Below are 23,976 nucleotides of genomic sequence, written 5' to 3'. Positions count from 1 at the left end.
TCTGAGGTGCTGGCGGTACCCCAGCTGCGTTAGCGACCTCTTACTCCTCCTCTGCCTTCGCCTTGTGCTTCCACTGTGCCCCTGCTGTACGCAAGCGTGCGCTTGTACTCGCGCATCTTACGATAACGCTCCAGTGAGGGAATTAAGGACGGTACGTTGTCCTTGTAATGGGGATTCAGCAGTGTGGCCACCCAGTAATCAGCACAAGTTAGAATGTGGGCAACTCAGCGGTCGTTGCGGAGACACTGCAGCATGTAATCGCTCATGTGTGCCAGGCTGCCCAGAGGCAACAAAAAGCTGTCCTCTCTGGGAGGTGTATCGTCTGTGTCCTCTGTATCCCCCCAGCCACGCACCAGTGATGGCCGTGAGCTGGTCTGGGTGCCACCCTGCTGTGAACATGGTTTCTCCTCCTCCATTTCCTCCTCCTCATCCTCCACCATGTCATCCTCCAGAACTGTGCCCTGGCTGGACAATTGTGTACCTGGCGTTTGTGAGTGCAGGAACCCACCCTCAGAACCACTTGTGAATGACTGGCCGGAAACCCTATGAAATAATTCCTCTTCCTCCTCCTCTTCCTGTGCCACATCCTCTTCCATCATCGCCAGCAGCATTTTTTCAAGGAGGCATAGAAGTGGGATAGTAACGCTGAGAACGGCGTTATCAACACTGGCCATGTTGGTGGAGTACTCGAAACAGCACAACAAGGAACACAGGTCTCGCATGGAGGCCCAGTCATTGGTGGTGAAGTGGTGCTGTTCCGCAGAGCGACTCACTCGTGCGTGCTGCAGCTGAAACTCCACTATAGCCTGCTGCTGCTCGCACAGTCTGGCCAGCATGTGCAAGGTGGAGTTCCACCTTGTGGGCACGTCGCATATGAGGCGGTGAGGGGGAAGGCCGAAGTTGCGCTGCAGCGCTGACAGATGAGCAGCAGCAGGGTGAGAATGCCGAAAGCACGCATAGACGGCCCGCAGTTTATGCAGCAGCTCTGACATATAGGGGTAATTTTTAAGGAATATCTGCACCACCAAATTCAGCACATGCGCCAGGCAAGGAATGTGCGTCAAACCGGCTAGTCCCAGAGCTGCTACGAGATATTGCCCATTATTGCACATCACCTGGCCGGGCTTGAGGCTGACTGGCACCAACCACTCATCGGTCTGATGTTCAAGGCCCGTCCACAGCTCCTGTGCGGTGTGGAGTTTGTCCCCCAAACAGATAAGTTTTAAAACTGCCTGCTGTCGTTTACCACTGGCTGTGCTGAAGTTGGTGGTGAAGGTGTTACGCTGACCGGATAAGGAGGTGGTAGAGGATGAGGAAGCAGAGTAGGAGGAGAAAGCACCAGGAGGCAAACTGATGCGCCCTGCACTCGATGGTGGAAGGACATGCAGCAAACTGCTATCCGCCTCAGGCCTAGCCGCCACTGCATTTACCCAGTGTGCTGTTATGGAGATATAACGTCCCTGACCGTGCTTACTGGTCCACGTATCCGTAGTGAGGTACACTTGCCACAGGTGGCGTTGCGCAGTGCACACCTGATTTTGTCCCCCACTTGGTTGTGCAGGGAAGGGATGGCTCGCCTGGAAAAGTAGTGGCAGCTGGGCACGTACTGTGGGACAGCCACCGCCATAAGGCTTTTAAAACTCTCCGTCTCCACCAGACGGAATGACAGCATTTCAAAGGTCAGTAATTTTGAAATGCTGGCATTCAGGGCCAGGGATCGCGGGTGGGTAGGGGGGTACTTCCTCTTCCGCTCTAGTGTTTGGGAGATGGAGAGCTGAACGCTTCCGTGGGACATTGTGGAGATGCTTGGTGACCTAGATGGTGGTGTTGCTGGTAGATCCTCTGTTTGCGGGGTGGCAGGTGGCACTGTCACTCCAGAGGGGGATGAAGAGGCCGGGACTGCAGCAGAAAAGGAAGCAGGAGTTGCCGTAACCTTTCTTGGTTTTTGAGGTGTCTACTCCACTGCAGCTCGTGCTTTGCACTCAGATGCCTGGTCATGCAGGTTGTGCTCAGGTTGAGAACGTTTATGCCTTGCTTCAGGCTCTGTTTGCACAGCGTGCAAACCACTCGTGTCTTGTCGTCAGCACATTGTCTGAAGAACTGCCACGCCAGGGAACTCCTTGGAGCTGGGTTTGGTGTGCTCTGTACCTTGCTGCGGTGGACAGTAGCAGGCGTACTGTCTAGGGGACGGCTGCTCCGTTTTTGCACCCTGCTCCCTCTTCTGCTGTGCTGGTGGCTCTGTGCGACCACCGTATCTTCCTCCGAAATACACAGGTCACTCGCATGACCTTGATTACCTCATCGTCCTCCACATCATCTTCCACCCAGTCTTCACCCCTGCCCTCCTTGTCGGTCTGCACACTTTCGAAAGCCTCAGCAGTTGGCACCTGTGTTTCATCATCATCCGAGACGTGCTGCGATAGTCCTCCCATGTACTTATCTTGAAACATAAGAGGTTGGGATCGGTGCACTCAATCCACTTCTGGGCCAAGGCTAGGTGGATGGCCCTGGGAAACCCTGCTAACAGAGTCATCAAAAAGCAGAAGAGACTGCTGCATGACTTGGGGCTCAGACTACTTGGCCGATTTGCAAGGGGACATCGGCTACAGGTGCCAACTCTGATCTTTCCGCAGGAGACTGGGTGGGAGACAATGTAAAGGAACTGGGGGCACTGTCAGCAACGCAATCTACTATCGCCTGTACTTGTTCTGGCCTCACAATTCGTAGAACGTAGGTTCTGTCGCCTACTCGCACCTGAGGAAGGTGTTTCACTTGTGCGTTTAGCTGGCACAGATCGACCACGTCCTCTCCCTGCAACAGGAGCTCCACCAGCAGCACCACGACCGGGGCCACGTCCCTTATTTGACGCTCTCCTCATATTTCTCAAATTTAGGATCTTGCCCAAAATGAGTGTTTTTTTTTTTATAACAGAATAGAACAACAGTATCTAACGCGTGTATCTCACACGTACAGATGCAGACAAGGCCGCAAATTAAGTATTTTGCCCTAAATGGGTGTTTTTTAAAACCCAGAAAATCATGTATTTAAAGCTTGTTTTAACAATAACAGATGCAGCAAAGGCTGCAATATTAATTACTTTGCCCAAAAAGTTTTTTTTTTTTTATAACAGAATATGACAGCAGTATATGAAGCTTGAATTTTACACGTACAGATGCAGCAAGGGCTGTAATATTGAGTATTTTGCCCAAAAAGAGTGTTTTTTAAAACCCAGAAAATAATAGCTGTATTTCTAGTCTAAATTGCACACTGACTAATGCGGCAGAGGTCCCAGATGGAGGGTATTGCCAAAAATGGGTGTTTTTTTAAAACCCAGAAAATTATTGAAGTATTTCAAGCTTGTTTTAACAATAACAGATGCAGCAAAGACTGCATTATTAAGTACTTTGGCCAAAAAAGGTGTTTTTTTAATAACAGAATATGACAGCAGTATATAACGCTTGAATTTCACACTGACCGATGCAGACAAGGCTGCAAGTTAAGTATTTTGCCCAAAATGGGTGTTTTTTTAAATACCTGAATAGCTCAGCAGTATCTAAAGCGTGTATCTCACACTGACAAATGCAGACAAGGCCCCAAATTAAGTATTTTGCCCTAAATGGGTGTTTTTAAAAACACAGAAAATTATAGCTGTATTTCTAGCTTAAATTGCACACTGACCAATGCGGCAAAGGCCCCAGATTGGGGGTACTTCCAAAAAAGTGTTTTTTTAACCTGTTACGGACACAGGGCGTACAGGTACTCCCTGATATCCTGGTACTTAAGGACACAGGGCGTACCTGTACGCCCTGTGTATTTCCGATCACCGCCGCGCTGCTCTATAAAAATTCCACATGATCTAACCTATCAGATGAATGTTGTAAATAATTAAAAAAAAAACTTTGCCAAAACAGCTATTTCTTGTTACCATGCCTCACAAAAAGTGTAATATAGAGCATTCAAAAATCATATGTACCCTAAACTAGTACCAACAAAACTTCCACCCTGTCCCGTAGTTTCAAAAATGGGGTCACTTTTTTGGAGTTTCTACTCTAGGAGTGCATCAGGGGGGCTTCAAATGGGACATGGTGTCAAAAAAACAGTCCAGCAAAATCTGCCTTCCAAAAACCATATGGCATTCCTTTCCTTCTGCACCCTGCCGTGTGCCCGTACAGCAGTTTACGACCACATATGGGGTGTTTCTGTAAACTACAGAATCAGGGCCATAAATAGTGAGTTTTGCTTGGCTGTTAACCCTTGCTTTGTAACTGGAAAAAATTGATTAAAATGCAAAATTTGCCCAAAAATTTTAATTTATAAATTTCATCTCCATTTGCCAATAACTCTTGTGGAACACCTAAAGGGTTAACGACATTTTTTAAATCAGTTTTGAATACCATAAGGGGTGTAGTTTCTTAGATGGGGTCACTTTTATGGAGTTTCTACTCTAGGGGTGAATCAGGGGGGCTTCAAATGGGACATGGTGTTAAAAAAAAACAGTCCAGCAAAATCTGCCTTCCAAAAACCGTATGGCATTCCTTTCCTTCTGCGCCCTGCCGTTTGGTCATAAAGCAGTTTACGACCACATATGGGGTGTTTTTGTAAACTACAGAATCGGGGCCATAAATATTGAGTTTTGTTTGGCTGTTAACCCTTGCTTTGTATCTGGAAAAAAAATATTAAAATGGAAAATCTGCCAAAAAAGTGACATTTTGAAATTGTATCTCTATTTTCCATTAATTCTTGTGGAACACCTAAAGGGTTAACGACGTTTGTAAAATCAGTTTTGAATACCTTGAGGGGTGTAGTTTTTCAGAATGGGCTCATTTTTGGGTGGTTTTTATTATGTAAGCCTCACAAAGAGACTTCAGACCTGAACGGGTCCTTAAAAAGTTGGTTTTTGAAAATTTCTGAGAAATTTCAAGATTTACTTCTAAACTTCTAAGCTTTGTAACGTTACCCCCCAAAAAAATGTCATTCCCAAAATGATCCTAACATGAAGTAGACATATGGGAAATGTAAAGTAATAACTATTTTTGTAGGTATTAATATGAATTATAGAAGTAGAGTAATTGAAACTTGGAAATTTGCTAATTTTTGGCAAATTTGGTATTTTTTATATAAATAAAAAAAAATTTGACTCCATTTTACCAGTGTCATAAAGTACAATAAGTGACGAAAAAACAATCTCAGAATGGCCTCGATAAGTCAAAGCGTTTTAAAGTTATCACCACTTAAAGTGACACTGGTCAGATTTGCAAAAAATTGCCTGGTCCTTAAGGTAATATAAGAGTCCTTAAAGAGTTAAAACCCAGAAAATTATTGAAGTATTTAAAGCATGTTTTAACAATAACAGATGCAGCAAAGGCTGCAATATTAAGTACTTTTCTCAAAAAGGGTGTTTTTTTTAATAACAGAATATGACAGCAGTATATAACGCTTGAATTTCACACGTACAGATGCAGCAAGGGTTGTAAAATTGAGTATTTTGCCCAAAAAGGGTGTTTTTTTAAAACCCAGAACATTATAGCTCTGTATTTCTAGCTTTTCTAGCTGTATTTCTGCACACTGACTAATGCTGCAAAGGCACCAGATGTAGGATATTGCCAAAAATTGGTGTTTTTTTAAACCCAAATTATTATTGTAGTATTTCAAGCTTGGATTTCAATGTCACAAAAGCACATATGCAGTGCTGGTCCACTGAGCTTGCATAAAATGGCCGCCACCGCCCACCTAACTAACAGACGAATAAAAGTTCTATGTAGATCGCTGAGTTCAATTGTAGTACTGATTAAACTTTGTTTCCTATTCTCTCCCTCACAGCATCAGCATCCTCTCCCTACACTACTAACAGCAGAGTGACGTGCAGCCCTTCAAAAAGCACCAATAAATCGCCGAACACCGAACCCGAATCCAAACTTTTACGGAAATGTTCAGGTTTGGGTCCGGGATCCAAAAATCCTAAAGTTCTGTATGATCCCGAACTTTACAGTTCGGGTTCACTCAATCCTATTCATCAACTTTCCTCTGGTGGAGTCGAGAAGTCATGGTCAATCCAGGCCTTGTTCATTTTTATAAGAGTAAACCTGTCAGCATTTTCAGTTGACAGGCGGATACGCTTATCTGTTATAATGCCACCAGCAGCACTAAATACCCGCTCAGACAAAACGCTGGCGGAAGGGCAGGCCAGCACCTCCAAGGCGTAGAGCGCCAGTTCGTGCCACGTGTCCAGCTTGGCCACCCAGTATTTGTAAGGCACTGAGGGATTATAGAGGACGCTGACACGGTCTGCTATGTACTCCTTCACCATCTTCCAAAATTTTTCCCTCCTTGTGACACTAGGCCGCGCATCAGGGTGAGAGTACTGGCGGGGTGTCATGAAACTGTCCAAGGCTCTGGAGAGTTTTGCCCTGCCTCTGTTGGAACTGCTGTGTGTTCCCCTTGTCTCCCCTCCTTGGTTGGTCAAGGAACTACGGACTCTGCCGCCAGCGTTGTCAGATGGAAAGTTTTGGAGCAATTTTTCAACAAGGATCTTCTGGTATTGCACCATTTTGCTCGTCCTCTCCACCACAGGAATGAGAGATGAGAAGTTCTATATGTAGCAGGGGTCGAGAAGGGTGAACAACCAGTAATACGTGTTGTCTAAAATGCATATAATTTGCGGGTCGCGGGAAAGGCAGCCTTACGTGAAGTCATCCATGTGTGTCAGAGTACCAAAAGGCAAGACTTCGCTGTCATCATCAGGAGGATTATTCTCAATCTCCTCATCCTCTTCTGCCCACCCACACAGAACAGATGGTGAGCTGACCCTGTAAAAGACTGTAGGTGAAAGCCTGCTGGTGAGCTGACCCTGTAAAATATAATATGCAAGGGCCTGCTGGTGAGCTGACCCTGTAAAAGATTTTAGGTGCGGGCCTGCTGGTGAGCTGACCCTATAAAATTTTTTAGGTGCGGGCCTGCTGGTGAGCTGACCCTCTAAAAGGTTGTAGGTGAGGGCCTGCAGGTGAGCTGACCCTCTAAAACATTATGTGCGAGGGCCTTCAGATGATTTGACCCTGTAAAAGATTGTAGGTGAAGGCCTGCTGGTGAGCTGACCCTGTAAAACATTTTATACGAGGGCCTGCTGGTGAGCTGACCCTCTAAAAAATTATATGCGAGGGCCTGCTGGTGAGCTGACCCAGTAAAACATTATATGCGAGGGCCTGCTGGTGAGCTGACCCTCTAAAAAATTATATGCGTGGGCCTGCTGGTGAGCTGACCATGTAAAACATTATATGCGAGGGCCTGCTGGTGAGCTGACCCTGTAAAACATTATATGCGAGAGCCTGCTGGTGAGCTGACCCTCTAAAAAAATTATATGCGAGGGCCTGCTGGTAAGCTGACCCTGTAAAACATTGTAGGTGAGGGCCTGCTGGTGAGCTGACCCTGTAAAACATTATATGCGGAGGGCATATATGTGAGGGCATTATATGCGACGAATAAGCATGTGTTGATATGATGGAAGAGGAGAAGGAGGATGAGAAAAGGAATATTAAACCATATACCCTTGTTTGTGGTGGAAGGGGTGCATGAGAATACAGTGTATTCAGTACATTATAAACAACACATTTAAAGTGCCTTTATGTTCATCAGCTTTCCTCTGGTGGAGTCGAGAAGTCATGGTCAATCCAGGCCTTGTTCATTTTTATAAGAGTAAACCTGTCAGCATTTTCAGTTGACAGGTTGATACACTTATCTGCTATAATGCCACTAGCAGCACTAAATACCCACTCAGACAAAACGCTGGCGGCAGGGCAGGCCAGCACCTCCAAGGCGTAGAGCGCCAGTTTGTGCCACATGTCCAGCTTCGACACCTAGTAGTTGAAAGGCACTGAGGGATCATAGAGGACGCTGACACGGTCTGCTATGTACTCCTTCACCATCTTCCAAAATTTTTCCCTCCTTGTGACACTAGGCCGTGCATCAGGGTGATAGTACTGGCGGGGTGTCATGAAACTGTCCAAGGCTCTGGAGAGTGTTGCCCTCCCTCTGTTGGAACTGCTATGTGTTCCCCTTGTCTCCCTTCCTCGGTTGGCCAAGGAACTGCGGACTCTGCCGCCAGCGTTGGCAGATGGAAATGTTTGGAGCAATTTTTCAACAAGGACCTTCTGGTATTGCACCGTTTTGCTCGTCCTCTCCACTAAATGAATGAGAGATGAGAAGTTCTCTTTTTAGCGTGGGTCAAGAAGGGTGAACAAGAAGTAATTCATGTTGTCTAAAATGCGTATAACGCGCGGGTCGCAGGAAAGGCAGCCTAAAGTGAAGTCAGCCATGTGTGTCAGAGTACCAACAGGCAAGACTTCGCTGTCATCGTCAGGAGGATCACTCTCAATCTCCTCATCCCCTTCCTCCTCTTCTGCCCACCCACGCTGAACAGATGGAATTAAACTTCCATGGGTACTACCCCCTGAACCGTCTCCTGATCCTCCTCCTCCTCTTCATTGTCCAATTCGCGCTGAGAAGACCTTCCCAGTAACTGCATTGGTCAGGGCACGTGTGATGTTACGGGACACATATTGGTGTAAGGCGGGCACGGCACACCTTGAAAAATAGTGGCGGCTGGGGACTGCGTAACGTATAAATGGCAACATTTCCAGGGCCAGTAATTTGGAAAGCTGTGCATTTAGTGCTATGGCCTGTGGGTGGGTGGCTGGGTATTTTCGCTTGTGTTTAAAGGCCTGGGTAAGGACATTTGGACGCTGCACTGGGACGTGGATGTGGTCGCTGATGATGCTTGCAAAGGTCCAGGTGCAGGGCGGGAGGCATCCCGGCCTGCGCCTCTGACAGGGGAATGGCCAGCACGTAACATAGGGGAAGAGGAGGCAGTGGTGTGACCCACAGACACAGATTGTGGACCCAGGCGTTCGCCCCACTTATTACGGTGCTTGGATGCCATGTGGCGGATCATGCTGGTGGTGTTGAGGTTGCTAGTGTTCACACCCCTGCTCATTTTCGTATGACACAGGTTGCAAGCTACTATTCTTTTGTTGTCCGCAGTTTTCTCAAAAAAGCGCCGTACTGCGGAACATCTACCCCTTGGCAAGGGAGATTTCCGCAAGGGTGTGCTCTGTGGAACAGTTGCTGGCCTGTTTGGTGTGGCCCGCCTTCTCCCTTTTGTCACCCCACTGCCTCTACCAGCCTCTTGCAGCGCTGCAGATCCCTCCCCCTCTGTACTGCTGTCCTCGCTTGGCTTTCCACCTTCCCAGGCATCGTCCACCACCTCCTCTTCCACTTCCACCTCCTCACTCTGATCATCCTCCTGATTGGTTGACCTAACCACAACCTCAGTGATTGACAACTGTGTCTTATCCTCTTCATTAACCTCGAGACAGTAATTGCGGTTGACTCATTGGCAACTGTGTCTCAACATCATCCACCTCATTAAACACTAATTGCCGTTCCCCACCGTCATGTTCTTGTGACTGTGGATGCTCAAGAGGTTGGGAATCAGGGCACAAGGTCTCATGTCCCTCTTCAAGCGTGCTTGGTGAGAGGGCCAAATCAAGTAATGGCGATGAAAAGAGGTCCTCGGAATATCCGAGTGTGGGATCACTTGTTTGGCCAGACTGTACATGATGGGAGGAAGGAGGATCAGGGTGAGGATTGTGTTGACCAGACTCCTGGCTACTGAGACTGGACTTGGTGGAAGACAGGGTGGTGCTAAACCAACTGGAAGCATTATGTGCTGCAATCCAACCGACCACCTACTCGCACTGGGCTGACTTTGCAAGCGTTGTCCTGCGCCGCCCTGCAAACTGGGACATGAAGCTAGGTATCGTGGATGATTGTTTTTCTTGTGCTCTGGCAGCAGGCACAGTGTCTCAGCGCCAGGGCCACGGCCTCTGTGTGCACCATCAGCATCACGGCCACTTCCCCGTCCCTTACTGCTCGCCTTCTTCATTTTAAATGTGATATATGCTTGAAAGTATGTCACACGTACAGTAGCGTAGGATTTGGAAGTGTATGCGCAAAAAAATTTACAAAGGTATTTGTGATGAGGAAACATTATACAGGACAGGTACAACAGGTAATGTCACTGTTCGCAGTGTCTACGGAAAAAGTATACTGGATGTCACTGATATTTTAGGGATTTGCACACTTTTCACGGGAGATGTGGCACAAATAATTTAACTGTCCGCAGTGGCCTATTACACGGTATTTATCGCTAAAAATGTATATTGTTGCTGTCACACACAATAGTCCTTAAAAGGACTTTTGGGTCTCTGAACAGTTTTTTGTATAAAAATCTTCCTATTACACTCCCTACACTGTCTGTCCCTTCCTATGCACAGCTCTCCCTAACACTGAGCAATTTAGCGCAGGTTGCGCTACAAACATATATTGCTGCTGTCACACACAATAGTCCTTACAAGGACTTCTGGGTCTCTGAACCATTTTTGTACAAATAAAATATTCAATTACACTCCCTACACTCTATGACCCTTCCTATGGTCAGCTCTCCCTGACTAGGAATGAGCCGAACATGCGTCATCGGGTGCTATATAGCACCCGATGATGCGTTCCGGCCAGCCAATCACTGTAATGACAGTAGCCAACATGGCTACTGGCATTACAGTGAGGGCAGTACAAACCTGCATGTTTATTGAAATGTGCTGGGAGGAGACTCGAGCATGGTGCTCGAGCACATGCGGTACTAGGCCGAGTACCGCCATGTGCTGAGCATCGAGATGATCGAGCCGAACAGGTGTTCGGCCGAGCATGCTGAATCAACACTAGTGCATTATAATTGTGAAGTTAATGGGGTTCTCCAGGAATTAATAATAAAACATTACTGAAAATACTTAAATATTACTTAATTATGAATTCATTCCCAAATACCTTTCATTAGTTATAATGGCTAATTTTGTCTAAAAAGCAATCATTGAATAAAATGGCTTCAAATGATAGCAAGTTACTTTAGAACACTGAGCTACAGAGCTGCCTCATCCTCCTCTCTGCTCTGCTTGTCAGTGTTTATGGTCCTGAATACAGCTGATAAGATCTTCAGCTCAATCTCTGTAGGAATGAAGTTTATGAGGAGACATGAAGTACAAAGAGGAGGGTGGGAGTGTGGCTAATTACCAGCCACACTTGTATGCAGTCAGCTACATTATCACGGCCCCACATTACCAAAGTCTGTCCTAACCGTCCACTCTGTACATCTGTCTCCTCATGAACTCCATTCCTACAGAGATTCAGCTGAAGATCTTATCAGCTGTATTCAGGATCATAATCCCTGACAAGTAGAGTAGAGAGGAGGATGAGGCAGCTCTTTAGCTCAGTGTTGTGAAGTAACTCGTCCTTATGTGTAATTAAGACAGGTTCTGTGCTAATTAAAGTTATTTGGGAATATATTTATATTAAAGTAATATTTAAGTAAACTTCAATACATGCAGTGTGATGGTAAGAAGCACTATAGTTTTCCTTCTCAGGTGGTACCTTTGTTGGCTCCCTTGTTTCCACAAGCTGCATATATTTCAAGATTTCCCTATATACTGAACAGATTAAAGCTTCTTGCTGTGATACCAGTATCTGCTGCAAATTTCACAAATATTTGACAGACAAGTTTGCAGGGATGGATAGACTTTACAACCAGGGCTACATTTTAATTTTTAACCTTGTGCTTTGTTACTTTATAAAATGTAAGAATGCAAACAAATAGTTTCAAGTTCTGAAATCTTTTCTGCTTTTGCAAATGTATTATTGAAATTTCCTGTTAATTGTATTGTCTCGGACAAGCCCTAAAGCACAGTTCTCTTTGGTGCTGGTCTGGTTCTCTGACCACTGTGTGCTTTACAAACAGCAGTGGTGATGTGCCATAATACAGCAAATAACTGCTACAGAAAGTCACTGTCCTCAATGGTCTACTGCTGAGGACAATGATTGGCTGCAGCGGTGATGTTCCAAATACTGTTTGGCCACTGTGCATGTCACATACCTTAAACCGCTGAGGAGAGTGACTACAACGGTCACATGCTATATACTGGCACTTATGCTGTTTGAAAAGCACACAGCAGCAAGAAAACTGTACCAGTGCAGCAGAGAATAGCTTTGGAGAATAGGGTAAATATAGCATTTTAAGGCTTGTCCAAGACAGCCCCTTTAATCTAAAAAACTATTATGTACTGTAGTTATGCAATACTTTTCACTACATAAATTACTACACCTACCTGAAAAAGATCTTTCTAGGCATGTGCCTCAGGCGCGCTAATTTTTTAGACCTTTCATAGCTAGAGACATCATTATCCCTCATGAAGGGGGGGAGAATAGAATGGTGAGTTCCATTCCATCTAAGGATAGCTCTGCCATATACCCTGGCACCTGCTGGTGAACCAGACACATTACATGAACATAACAATTTCAAGATAGTAAAATCAATGCACACTTAAGAAGGACTTGGAAATAAATGCACAGAATGACATTGGTGTTAGCAATAAAAGACAGTAACGGAGTGAAAGAATAGTAACACCACTCTGGGGTGGGGGGGCACATGGCTCCAGTTCTCATGATCAGTGGGGGTCTCAGAGGTTATAACTGGAATACCCCTTTAAGGTCAGATTTCTCTGGCCTCTGCCGGTGCACTAAAGAGGTCAGTGATTGGGTGCAGTAGTCACATGTTGTCAATGTTATGTCACTGCCGGGAAAACAGACCCTTGAAGGGAGAACCAGAGCTACAGTGCACGATCTGTCTGGTAAATAATTACTTATTCTTTATTACAGGTTGACCCTCTGAGTTGACCAGTTTTCTCTTGAAACCAGACAACCCATTTAATGTATGTTTAAGGTGTTGAGGAAAAATGGAACTCAAAATCCTCTACACAGATGACTGATATACATGCTGGTTTCTTACAGCTGCCACTAGAGGGAGCTCAGAAGCCTGCTACATTGAACTTAATAATAAAACAGTAAATAGTAAGTGCCTGCATTTAATCACCATCTGTTCAGAGACCAGCTTCCCTCCTGCTCTGTTACTTTGGGTTCTGGCAGCGTAGACCTGCCAGCCTCTCTCCCCTTCTTTCCAGTGGACCTTGCTGTCAGAGTTGCTTTGTCCCTCCACATAGGCTGCATCCTGCTTCTTGCTGGCTAGACCTCTATTGCTCTGTTCGTAGGGTGCGCAAACTCCTTCCGGCTCACAAAGTGCCATCAAAGTGCACCCTAATTTTCACCAGCCTTTGGCTGTCTATTTTTGGGAAAGTGCCTGAGCAATAGGTTCCAGTTTTCTAGTTCCTGCAAAGATGTGCTGTTTATGTTCATTTGCCAGTGTACTGACTACTGTCTGTTTTCTGGATTTTGACTCTTGTTGCCTGTTTCGACTTCTGCCTGATCTCCATATTGGCCATGAGCTGATTGCCCTGACCTTGGACTGTTCACTAGATTTCACGTACTCTGCCTGCCCTGACATTGGCCTGTCTCTGACTACAGTTTTGTCTGATCCCTCAGTGTTCTGTTCTTATCCCTCTTGACCCTCGGTGGGTCAGCAGTTACTCAAACAGAGACTGCCCCAAGAGGTAGTGATCTGGTGGTTCCCCTGCAGCAAAGTTCAAAATGTCTGTAAAGGGGTGAATACCAAGGGGTCGTTGGGAGTAGCCCCAAGCCAAAACTGTTCAAAGGACACAGTGGGTCCACACCTGCTACGTAAGAGATGTATTAAGAAAATAGTCAGCACAGATCTTTGGATAAAAAAATGAAGCATCTATGGTGGATGGTAAATATTAAAACCTTATAAGTATGACGTATACATAATTCCATCCTAGTGTTTGTATCTGCAAATGATTTTAATAAAACAGGATGAAGTGAAATTTGATCTTGCTTTGTGGTCTGACTGGTGTATGCTACTTTTAACACAGTTAAAAAATAATTATGCATTCTCAAATGGGACTAACCAAATTAACAATCAGCTTACATAACGTAATATAAAAGGATGCAGTTACAATTATTCTTCAGGTAGTTCCTGTACAATGCTGCAAATGAGCATTATAAAAACTAAAGTCTTGTACTTTAGGAGAACAATATAGGGATCTGTTCACATCACATTTTGTGAAAAATATTCTGGCAAAGCTCCTAGTGCATACAGTATATCAAACATACCCTTAGGGCCCTATTCATCTAATGGAGGCCAAGAGTTTCCTTTTGGGCAGGTATACATCACCTATTTTTGTAATTCATAGAAAAGTATCGTCAACTACACATTTTTATGCGGCAAAATGTTTACCAAGTGGCATATGTTTTTATATGGAAGTTTATGTGTGACATATGTCACTGTATGCCTATATAGTAGCATATGTTGACATCATCTATCTCTGCTTGCTAGATTTTTCTTTTTAATGTGCTGGTCATGTGAAGATCACAGCTTGCTAGAAGGCACGGCTCTGAAACTGCTTACTAACTGTAAAGAGCTGTGCACATGCATGTTCATCAAATGTCCAGGACATATGAATATTGATTGATCGAAAGTAGAGAGATTTTATTGATGGTTAGTACTAACAACTACATTTAAAGGGATTCTCCTACCCCTAAAATATGTTTAAATAAAGGATCATGTAAAATAGTTAAAAGCAGCCTTGACATCTAACAAGAAAAACATGTATCCTAACTGTGTTACCATTGACCTTGATGCCACAGCAATGCCACTTAAAGAATAACTCCCCAAACATTTTTATTCTCCGACCTGTTAGAAAGGTACTTGATGTAATCTGTAGTGAATGTAATCTTCTCATCAGTGACTGTATTTGTGAGTTATAACCTCCCTTCTGATTCTTAGCTGTGTCTGATCTCCAACTAACACAGGACAGGAAGTCAGTTCTCTTCATTCCTATGGAACTGACATTGAGTCTCCCATAAGAATACATAGAGAAACTGCCCACACATAAGATGCTGTGTTATTTGGAAAGTCTCATTGCTGGTGACATGACACAGGCAAGAAGCAGAAAGGAGGGGATAACTCACAAATACAGACACTGGTAAGAAAATTACCTTCACTACAGATTACATCATATACCTTTCTAGCAGGTAAGAGAATATTTTCTTTTTTCCGGGAATTCTACTTTAAAGGGAACCTGTCATGTGGATATTTGATTATAATATAACTAATTATATACAATCATTAACTACTAAAAAGTACTTTAGATGTATTCACTTACTGGTGTGACAGATGGTTACCTCATAATATACACACAAAGGTGCCTCATGCCGCATGCTAATGAGCTGATTTGAGTCCAGCATGATGTCATTGAGTCCAGCGTTTATTTAATTAACAGCTATAGCCACTCCCCTGCCCACCTGCTGCTGATTCATATGAAAAAAAACTGTCATTCAGCAGCAGGTAGGCGGGGAGAGTCAGGAGCTCATGAATATTCAGGACTCATCATTATCAGCTGGAGCTTTTCAATACAAGATGTTGGCAGATTGACTAGGTCAATTAAAGAAAGTGACCCAGCATTTTGCTAAGAGAATCAATCACTTATTTATGTTGCCCTTAGTTAGGACACCATAAAACTGGTGACAGGTTTCCTTTAAGTTAAACTGTAGCTCTGTAACTGTTCACTGGGAACACTATGCTATGTTTATGTATGATATTATATCTCCTTGCACTTAAAGGGGTTGTCTTACCTCATTAAGGCCCCTTTCACATGAGTGAGTTCCACGCATTGGACTCAAAGCATGTGTCAACGAGAGCACCTGTCTTGACCTCCCAGCACTGACGGGGGTCGCCTAGCATTGCATTGATTTATGATGCTATGTAACCCTTACAGTTCTGGAATGTATTGGATAACACTGACCTAAGGGAAAATACAAATAAAAAGTGCACTGAAAACAAAAATGTGCCACTGTTAGGTCATCCCTTGGTTTTCAGTCACACAAATGCCATCATTGGCATTGGCAGTGAAGACCAGTACTCTATAAAAAATGAAAATTCTTCAAAATCGACAAAACTATTTGTAAAACTGTACATGAAATTAGCTCCCAAAAATGTGAGAGAAAATATCCAAAAATAACCAATGTAATTGTAAATCTTAGAGAAAAGGTTGCTGATCTGTAAAGAAACACTAATTGAAATTGACACAAAATATGAGAAACCTACTCAGCTACGTTTCAGTGCACGGTTGTTCCGGGAGGGTTGCCATACTGACCAGCCAAGCTTCAGCTGATTAACCAATTAGTGAGTCTAGATGCAAGGCCATTCAGGTCCCTGGCTTGGCATCCAATCCCAGAGCTAGATGGAGGATTTAGGTTAGGCACTTACTGCTTGTTAGTGCCTGTGATTTTTTGATTCTTGGCTCCAGTTTGTTCTTTGTGCTGCATTTCTGTGGACCATTGTGTATATTGATCTCAGCTTGTTTCAGGATATACCCCTTGTTTACTGACTAGGCTTCTATTGATTTTCCTGATTTACTGTTTGGCTTGTTCTACTCTCCTGCTACTCCTTAGCATCTGATAGGTCTGCTACCTGTGTGCTTGCGCATGTTTTTTGCCGCCTTACTCTGCAGATGTAAACTGGGACCCTAGCAGCAAAATCCAATTGGTCTCATCACAAGCTTTTGTGAACACTTAGGGGTAGCCTTAGACCTAACTATCGTACTAACCAGAGTGGTGAAGGAAGATACGTAGCAAAGTTAGGGTTTGCTGGTGGTGGTTCCAGATACACAGATATAGTTAAATTCAGGACATGCTGTGGCCTCCCAACCGTCCCACCGGATCTGAGACAGTTGTATATTAATGATGGCCACAACATTACACTTATCAACTGCATAAGTGGTTAAAGCAGCCCTGTCTGAATTCGCAACAAATACATAAGTAATTCTTCCATACTGTATGTGCCCATGAATATCAGCTAAACACCATTCCTTCTCACAACTCTATGTCTAAGGGCTTGTTCAGACGACAGTTGCCCCTCCTTGCCCATGCTGTGGACCGCAAATTGCAGTCCACAATGCAAGGGCACCGTCCGTGGGGCTGCCGCATGCGGATCGCGGCCCTATTCACTTGAATGTGGTCCGCGATCCATCCGTTCCACAAAAAGATAGAGCAAGTTCTATCTTTTTGCGGTGCGGAGGCACGGAACGGAACCCATTCGTTCCATTCTGCACCGCATCTCCGAATTTGCGGACCCATTCAAGTAAATGGGTCTGCATCCGTGATGCGGAATGCACATGGCCGGTGACCCGTGTATTGTGGACCCGCCAACAGTCGTGTGAATGAGCCCTTACTGTGAGGAAAAAATGTCTGCCCCAACTATCTTCAATTGAAAACAATTGCTATTAATCACCTCCACTTGGCTAACATCTTTCAGTTGTCTGCCATGTGGAAATAGAAGAGAGAAGGAAGAAATCAAAGTTCTTAACTAGGCAGATTTCTACCTGGGAATGTGTGTGCGAATTGACAATTGAATGTGTGCGAATTGACCTGTTTAAGATTTGTCACACAGGCAGATAATTGCCTAAATCTACAGCCAGAAGAACAATCAAATTGTTTATGTGGCCAGTTTTGTTTGCATTATTATTGGAAGCAACATCCCCTCTTTACACGAGGAGATGTGCGGCTGAAATGGGGAACAAAGTGGCAGGTTTGCTATTCTGGATATATCCCTGAGGAAGCTGCTAGTAGATATGATTTAAGAGAGATTAGGTTCTCTCTCTCTTCCTCAAGCCATGGTAAAAGCACACATCAGAAAAAAAGACAATGCTGCAGCACTCTGCAAACACAAATAAAGTACAATAATGCCATAATTATAGAAAACATTCTGGTGCTAATGCTATGCTTATTATGCAATGTTCAGATTCTTGGCAAATACATTTTGTACAAAATTATTTGGGCCCATCTGCCAAACGTCAAGGCGATCTCTGTAAGACGGGAACCTAACACTACATTATATCTGTTATGTGCCATAATGGCCACCATAAAATTCAGGGAGTTCAGTTTCCGCATGCATGCTGGGTCCACTCTGCGCTTTACCATTTTTGGTGCCATAACGCCCTCCATTAAATCCAGGGATGCAGGTACCAACATGCATACTGAGCCCACTCTATACTTCTCCTGGTGCCAGATGGCTTTTAATAAATACAATGAGAGCAGGCTACAGCTTTATACTTACTCTAATAAAATCAGCCTATAGGGCAGATAGGCGGGTCAGGAGTGCAAGACCAACAGGAGTCAGCCACCCCTCCAGCTCCAGTACAACTGCAAAAAAAGCGGGTCAGTCAGCACATCCCAATGTGCAGGTGCACGCTGCCATGGCTAGAAACACAAAGAAAAAAAGACAATGCAACAGCACTCTGCAAACCAAATAAAGTACAATAATGCCATAATTATAGAAGTGAGTGGGCTAAGCATGCGTGTTGATACCTGCATCCCTGGATTTAATGGAGGCTGTTATCGCACCAAAAGTGGTAAAAAGCAGAGTGGACACAGCATGCATGTGGAACCGCCACTCCTTGAATTTAATGGTGGCCATTATGGCACATAACAGGTAGCATTTAGTGTTAGGTTCCCGTCTTACAGAGATCACCTTGACGTTTGACAGACGGGCCCAAATAATTTTGTACGAAAATGTATTTGCCAACAATCTCAAAGTTGCAAAATAATGGCATTATTGTACTTTATTTGTGTTTGCACAGTGCTGCTGCATTGTCCTTTTTCCCCCTGTATGTTTCTAGCCATGGCAGCGTGCACCTGCATATTGGGATGTGCTGACTGACCCTCTTCTTTTTGCAGTTGTACAAAAGCACACGTAAAATGTTTTACAAGTGTCCATATTCTTTGATAATGTTCTTTACTACACAGATATCTAGAATTTTTCACTTCACAATGGTTGTTTCTCATAAGACGTCCTGTTTAGCATGTCTCCTTCAAGTCTACAGTCGTGGCCAAAAGTTTTAAGAATGACAAAAATATTAGTTTTCACAAAGTTTGCTGCTAAACTGCTTTTAGATCTTTGTTTCAGTTGTTTCTGTGATGTAGTAAAATATAATTACACGCACTTCATACGTTTCAAAGGCTTTTATCGACAATTACATGACATTTATGCAAAGAGTCAGGACCTCTGCAATTCGACTGGGCATGCTCTCAATCAACTTCTGGGCCAATTCCTGACTGATAGCAACCCATTCTTTCATAATCACTTCTTGGAGTTTGTCAGAATTAGTGGGTTTTTGTTTGTCCACCCGCCTCTTGAGGATTGATCACCTTGAACACCGGCGAACACTGCGAACTGGCCATCACTGGTCATGTGTTAGGAATATTTAAAGGGGGTTTCCAAGAGTTTGATATTGATGACCTATTGTCCGGATAGGTCATCAATATCAGATCACTGGGGGTCCGACACTCAGGACTCCTGCTGATCAGCTGTTTAAGGAGGCTACTGTCTCCCTGCAGTTTACCAAGCACAGCACCGTCCAAGCTGCGCTTAGGCCACGTGACCGATGAACATGATGTCAATGGCCTAGGAACAGGCCGTGACACTCACTGGAGCACCGCGGTCTCTTGAAACAGCTGATCAATGATAGTGAAAGATTCTCCCCATAAATGAGGGACTATCGGCTGAAGGGGACAAAGCACACAGCACAGGTATGACATTACATTAAGGTGCTCTCTCCCTAAGGAGACTTAGTTCCCCCTTACCAGGTAGATAATACTCAGCTTAGTTATAGTGAAATGAGTGAAAAGCATTGCAATGCAAAAGGTGATATCCGTGAAAAAAGCTCTACATGATAGACATGCTAAAATCCAACTGGATATTTTCTTCTTCCTGTATATGAGGCTTTGAAAACTCTATTAACTAGCATTGTGCTGCCATTGATTGCAGATTTCTGGTGCAGCTGCCGCAACAAGTCTGCCACAATTGAATGTGGCCTAATGTATTGATTAATATAAGGACAGTTACAATGGGGGGATGATTGAAATGTACTCAGGAATTTTCAAACTGTTTATTCTTCCATGACTGGGCATTGTTAATAAAAAATCGGATAATGGTCAGTAGAATTTTCCTGTCTTTTATATATGCTGATCATATAACAATAAATTTGACAGTTTTTCTGAAAGATAAAAAATTTGGTTATTGATTAAAATACATTGTGTTATACAAATAATTCTGCAGTGATATTGCACAACACCATAAAAGGTTTGCCAGGACCCAAATATTGATGACCTATCCTCAAGGATAGGTCATCAATATCAGATTGCTGTGGCCTCTTCATTGACTACAAAGCACAGCACCTTCCTTTGTATAGTGGTCACGCTCGGTACTGCAGCTCAGTCCATTCACTTGAAATGAACTGAGCAGCAGAAAGGCAATGTGTATGATGGGCGTGACATCAGAGTGTTAGACCCTCTATCATATGATGCCTGATAGGGTATATAAACCAATCCCACCATGTTCATGGGATGTTAATTTCTATAACTTTACTTGAGTCTATATTTGTAATAATATTCTTTTATTTCTTAACAGGTGGAGTAATAATATCATTTACAGTCTCCATTGCAATTGGACTGATAATTGGAGGTTTGATATGGGTTCTAATCACATGCTTGTCCCGCCGGCGTGCCAGTGCAGCTATTTCCCCAAGAATGACGAGCTCATCAAGTCGCCGTCCCAGAACTTCTTCTCAAAACCAGGCATCGAATAGATCTGGGTTTTATCGTAACAGTAGCTGTGAACGTAGGAGCAACCTCAGCCTAGCCAGCCTGACTTTTCAACGGCAGACTTCACAAGAGCAGCCTGATCCATTTACAAGAAAACCTAGCTTCAGAGCATCCACTTTTCATCCATTTTTACAATCTGCTCCTCTAGCGGTTGAAGCTGAAAGTCAACTTGTTACTCTACCTCGTGCCAACAGCACATCGCCAACAATTAACACCACTGGCAACTTTGGACGTCCTGACTTTCACTGGTCTAGCAATAGCCTACGTCTTGGTCTCGCAACTCACACACCACCTCCAGCCTATGAAAGTATCATTAAAGCTTTTCCTGACCCTTGAAAATTGTTGGATTGTTGTAAAAAACACTCACACAGTTCATTACACTAAAAGTTCAAGGCAAAAAAAAAAAAACATCTACAAACTGTACAAGAAAAATTAGGTTGCTACAAACGTCATCAATGTTGGGTCAGCATTTGACTCACTTTTTAACTGTGCAGTGTAGAACAGCTACGTATATATTGACATTGAATCAACAGTATGCCGCTTGCAACTGCTTGTTGGAGTGGTTTGCTTTCTTCAGATAACCATTTGCATTGCACAGCAAAAGCTTTACATTTAATATTGTATTTTGTATACCTTTCAATCATGGAAAACGTGAGATGCGGGAGGCATGTGGTCAACACCTGTTTAAAAATTCATTTTGAATTGATAGTTGATTGGAAATAGTGATGCAAGGGCCATTATTATTCGGAAACTGCTGGACTTTCATATGTTCCACACCCACATGGTTTTCAGCTGCACTGCATCTACATATCATAATAATAACACAAGGGACCTGATTTGGGTAGAGGTATACCTATACACGGAACCACTATAAGCCTCAAGGGCTCATTTCCTTACATGACCCAGATCAATGTAAAGCACTAAAATGTAACTTTTTTATTGATATATTTATTTAAAAAAAACGTGAGCCTAGAAAAGTATTTAAAACGTCTTGTTCACTGCAAACAGCATCTGATGAACGTATGCTGCTTATTTGTGGTGGAGATGTGCACTCTGTCCTACACACTGCAGCAATGGTCACTCTCCTGGCCTGTTGGTCAGTTACTGCACTTTCACATGTAAAGAGCTGAGGCTTTACTCGCTGGTTCTGGCTAACACAGGTTAGCTACCTAGATGATTAGCTATCACCTCAAAGTGCATTCGCTAATGCTGCCTGTATTGGCGGCTAGCTAGCTAACTGATATATCTAGGTAGTTGACACACACTAAGAATTGCTCATTGTTGTTAGACTATCTGACTGACCCATGAGATAGCGGCAGAGGAACTGACTCAATAGTGCTAGCTGAAATTGCAATCCGACTACCTATACGCTAAAGCTGCAGCAGTGGAAGAGATTTTAAAACCTAAGTCTGCCCCCCTACATGTTTTGCTGGTGACCTGGCTTCCTCAGGGGTAACGGGCAGAATTGAAGGCGCTTGCCGCCAATGAGATATATAAGAGGTACTATTGTTGATGAATAGGAAAATAAGCCAATAAAAGTACCCCAACATCATCTGTGAAAAGGTGAGTCGGGTTATAGGCACAGCTTACCGTGCTTGAAATCCCTCCCATATCGCCGTATGGCTAATCAAAGTGCAGCGGAGGTGGTGCCCGAGTCAGGTGCTGGGCGCAGGGGCGCTGCGCACCGACTTAGAGACATCCGGGAGCCAAGTACTGTACAGCGCATGCTCGGCGCAGCATCGAGATGCGCATGGACTTAGAAGAATCCAAGAGCCAAGCACTGTTCTGCGCATGCTCTATGCGGTGTCGGGATGCGCACGGACTTAGAACCGGGAGCCAACTGCAATGCTGCGCATGCTCTGCGCGGCATGGGGATGCGCCCGGACTTTGAAATAAGTGAAGGATGGTGCACTACCCAATGCACTGCCCTATGGTGACCCTAAGGTGATCCTTGTGGATTTTAATTCATAGAGCAAAGCACATTGTATTGTGAGGTATATCACATGCACTTCAAATAACTGAGATTCGTTATACATAATTAACGCTCTGTAACAGAAACCAAATATAGGGTGTGCTCAACATTATCAAGGAAGAAATATACAGTTTATAAACTCTCTGATTTGATATTGGTCACAAGGGAAGGCACCCACCACCTTTGATTTTAATCAGGTTGTTTTTTTTGGTTCTAATTGATAGAGGCTATGGACTAATATGTCTGAGGTTTTTCCCCCTCCGATGTGTAATGCTGGGTCGTGTAGTGATAACATCTCTCAGATCGTTATCTGCCTGAAATACATGCCAGTATTAATTTAGGATTTGGTGTACTTGATGATTCCGGGCATCATATGTGCCAATACATCTGATAATTTTGGAGGTGAAAACCTTAGGTGCACTGCATAATGTGTCCTACACGTGCATAGGCCCTGTGTAGGACCTTTTTGGGGTAGCCCCCTGCTCTAAATCTGTGGTAAAGATTATCACACTCACGACTGAAGCTAGAATCCTCAGTGTAATTTCTCCTGGCTCTGATGTATTGGCCCATTGGGATGCCTTTCTTTAGAGATTGAGGGTGGTAACTCTGCCAGTGCAGCAGATTATTCATAGCAGTTTTTTAAAAATAAATATATTAATAAAAGTTAAATTTTAGTGCTTTACATTGATCTGGGTCAAGTGAGGTAATGAGCCCTTGAGGCTTATAGTGTTTCCGTGCATCTACATATCAGTCACAACATGGGACTGTACCCTTAGGCTATCATTATGTTCTTATAAAATTAAATGGGAAATACAAATTCAAAATATGATGTTCCCTTTTCGGCATCTAGACCAAAAGTATCGAATGGAGACTTAATGTGTTACAACCTGTGGCTATTTGTCAACCACCAAAAAAATGGGCTTATGGTGTGGTCCATACAGAACAATTGTGGTTGGTTTGCAAAATAGAGTGAACCAACCATACATACCCTCATTCCCTACAAAAAGGAAGAACAACATCTTTACTTCCAAGAGTAGAAGAAGGTTGAAACAATGGATGGACTTACAACTTGGTTAGGAATAGTTACATAGCGCAACTTTTTTTTTTTAAATGTCATTATAAGTGCATGCCATATATTCTCCTAGAATACCAGCCACATATGCTCCATAAAAGTGTAAGTGCCCAGAATGACATGTTAATTTTACCCCATAAAACCATTGTTTTTCAATACCCACTAGGCTGCCAGTACACATAGCAGTATCATCTACCTTGGTTTTGCAATCTGGCTCTGCAGCTTAATGTGTCTCACCTGTACAATCCATATGACCAAA

At 43.8% G+C, this 23,976-nt stretch overlaps 1 protein-coding gene across 1 annotated transcript in view; it reads left to right on the top strand.

The window, feature by feature from the left end:
* LOC120998708 (myc target protein 1 homolog) overlaps positions 1–21,582 on the top strand; it is an 88,580-nt gene extending 66,998 nt beyond the window's left edge. The window contains exon 2 of the mRNA XM_040429492.1: positions 20,480–21,582. Coding sequence (XP_040285426.1) covers positions 20,480–21,009 — 530 coding nt within the window. The 3' untranslated portion in view covers positions 21,010–21,582. The remainder of the gene's footprint in view (positions 1–20,479) is intronic.
* The last annotated feature ends 2,394 nt before the right edge of the window (positions 21,583–23,976 follow it).

The sequence above is a fragment of the Bufo bufo genome, chromosome 4 (assembly GCF_905171765.1).
Source record: "Bufo bufo chromosome 4, aBufBuf1.1, whole genome shotgun sequence".
Lineage (NCBI taxonomy): Eukaryota > Metazoa > Chordata > Amphibia > Anura > Bufonidae > Bufo > Bufo bufo.
This window is presented reverse-complemented; position numbering and strand designations above follow the sequence as displayed.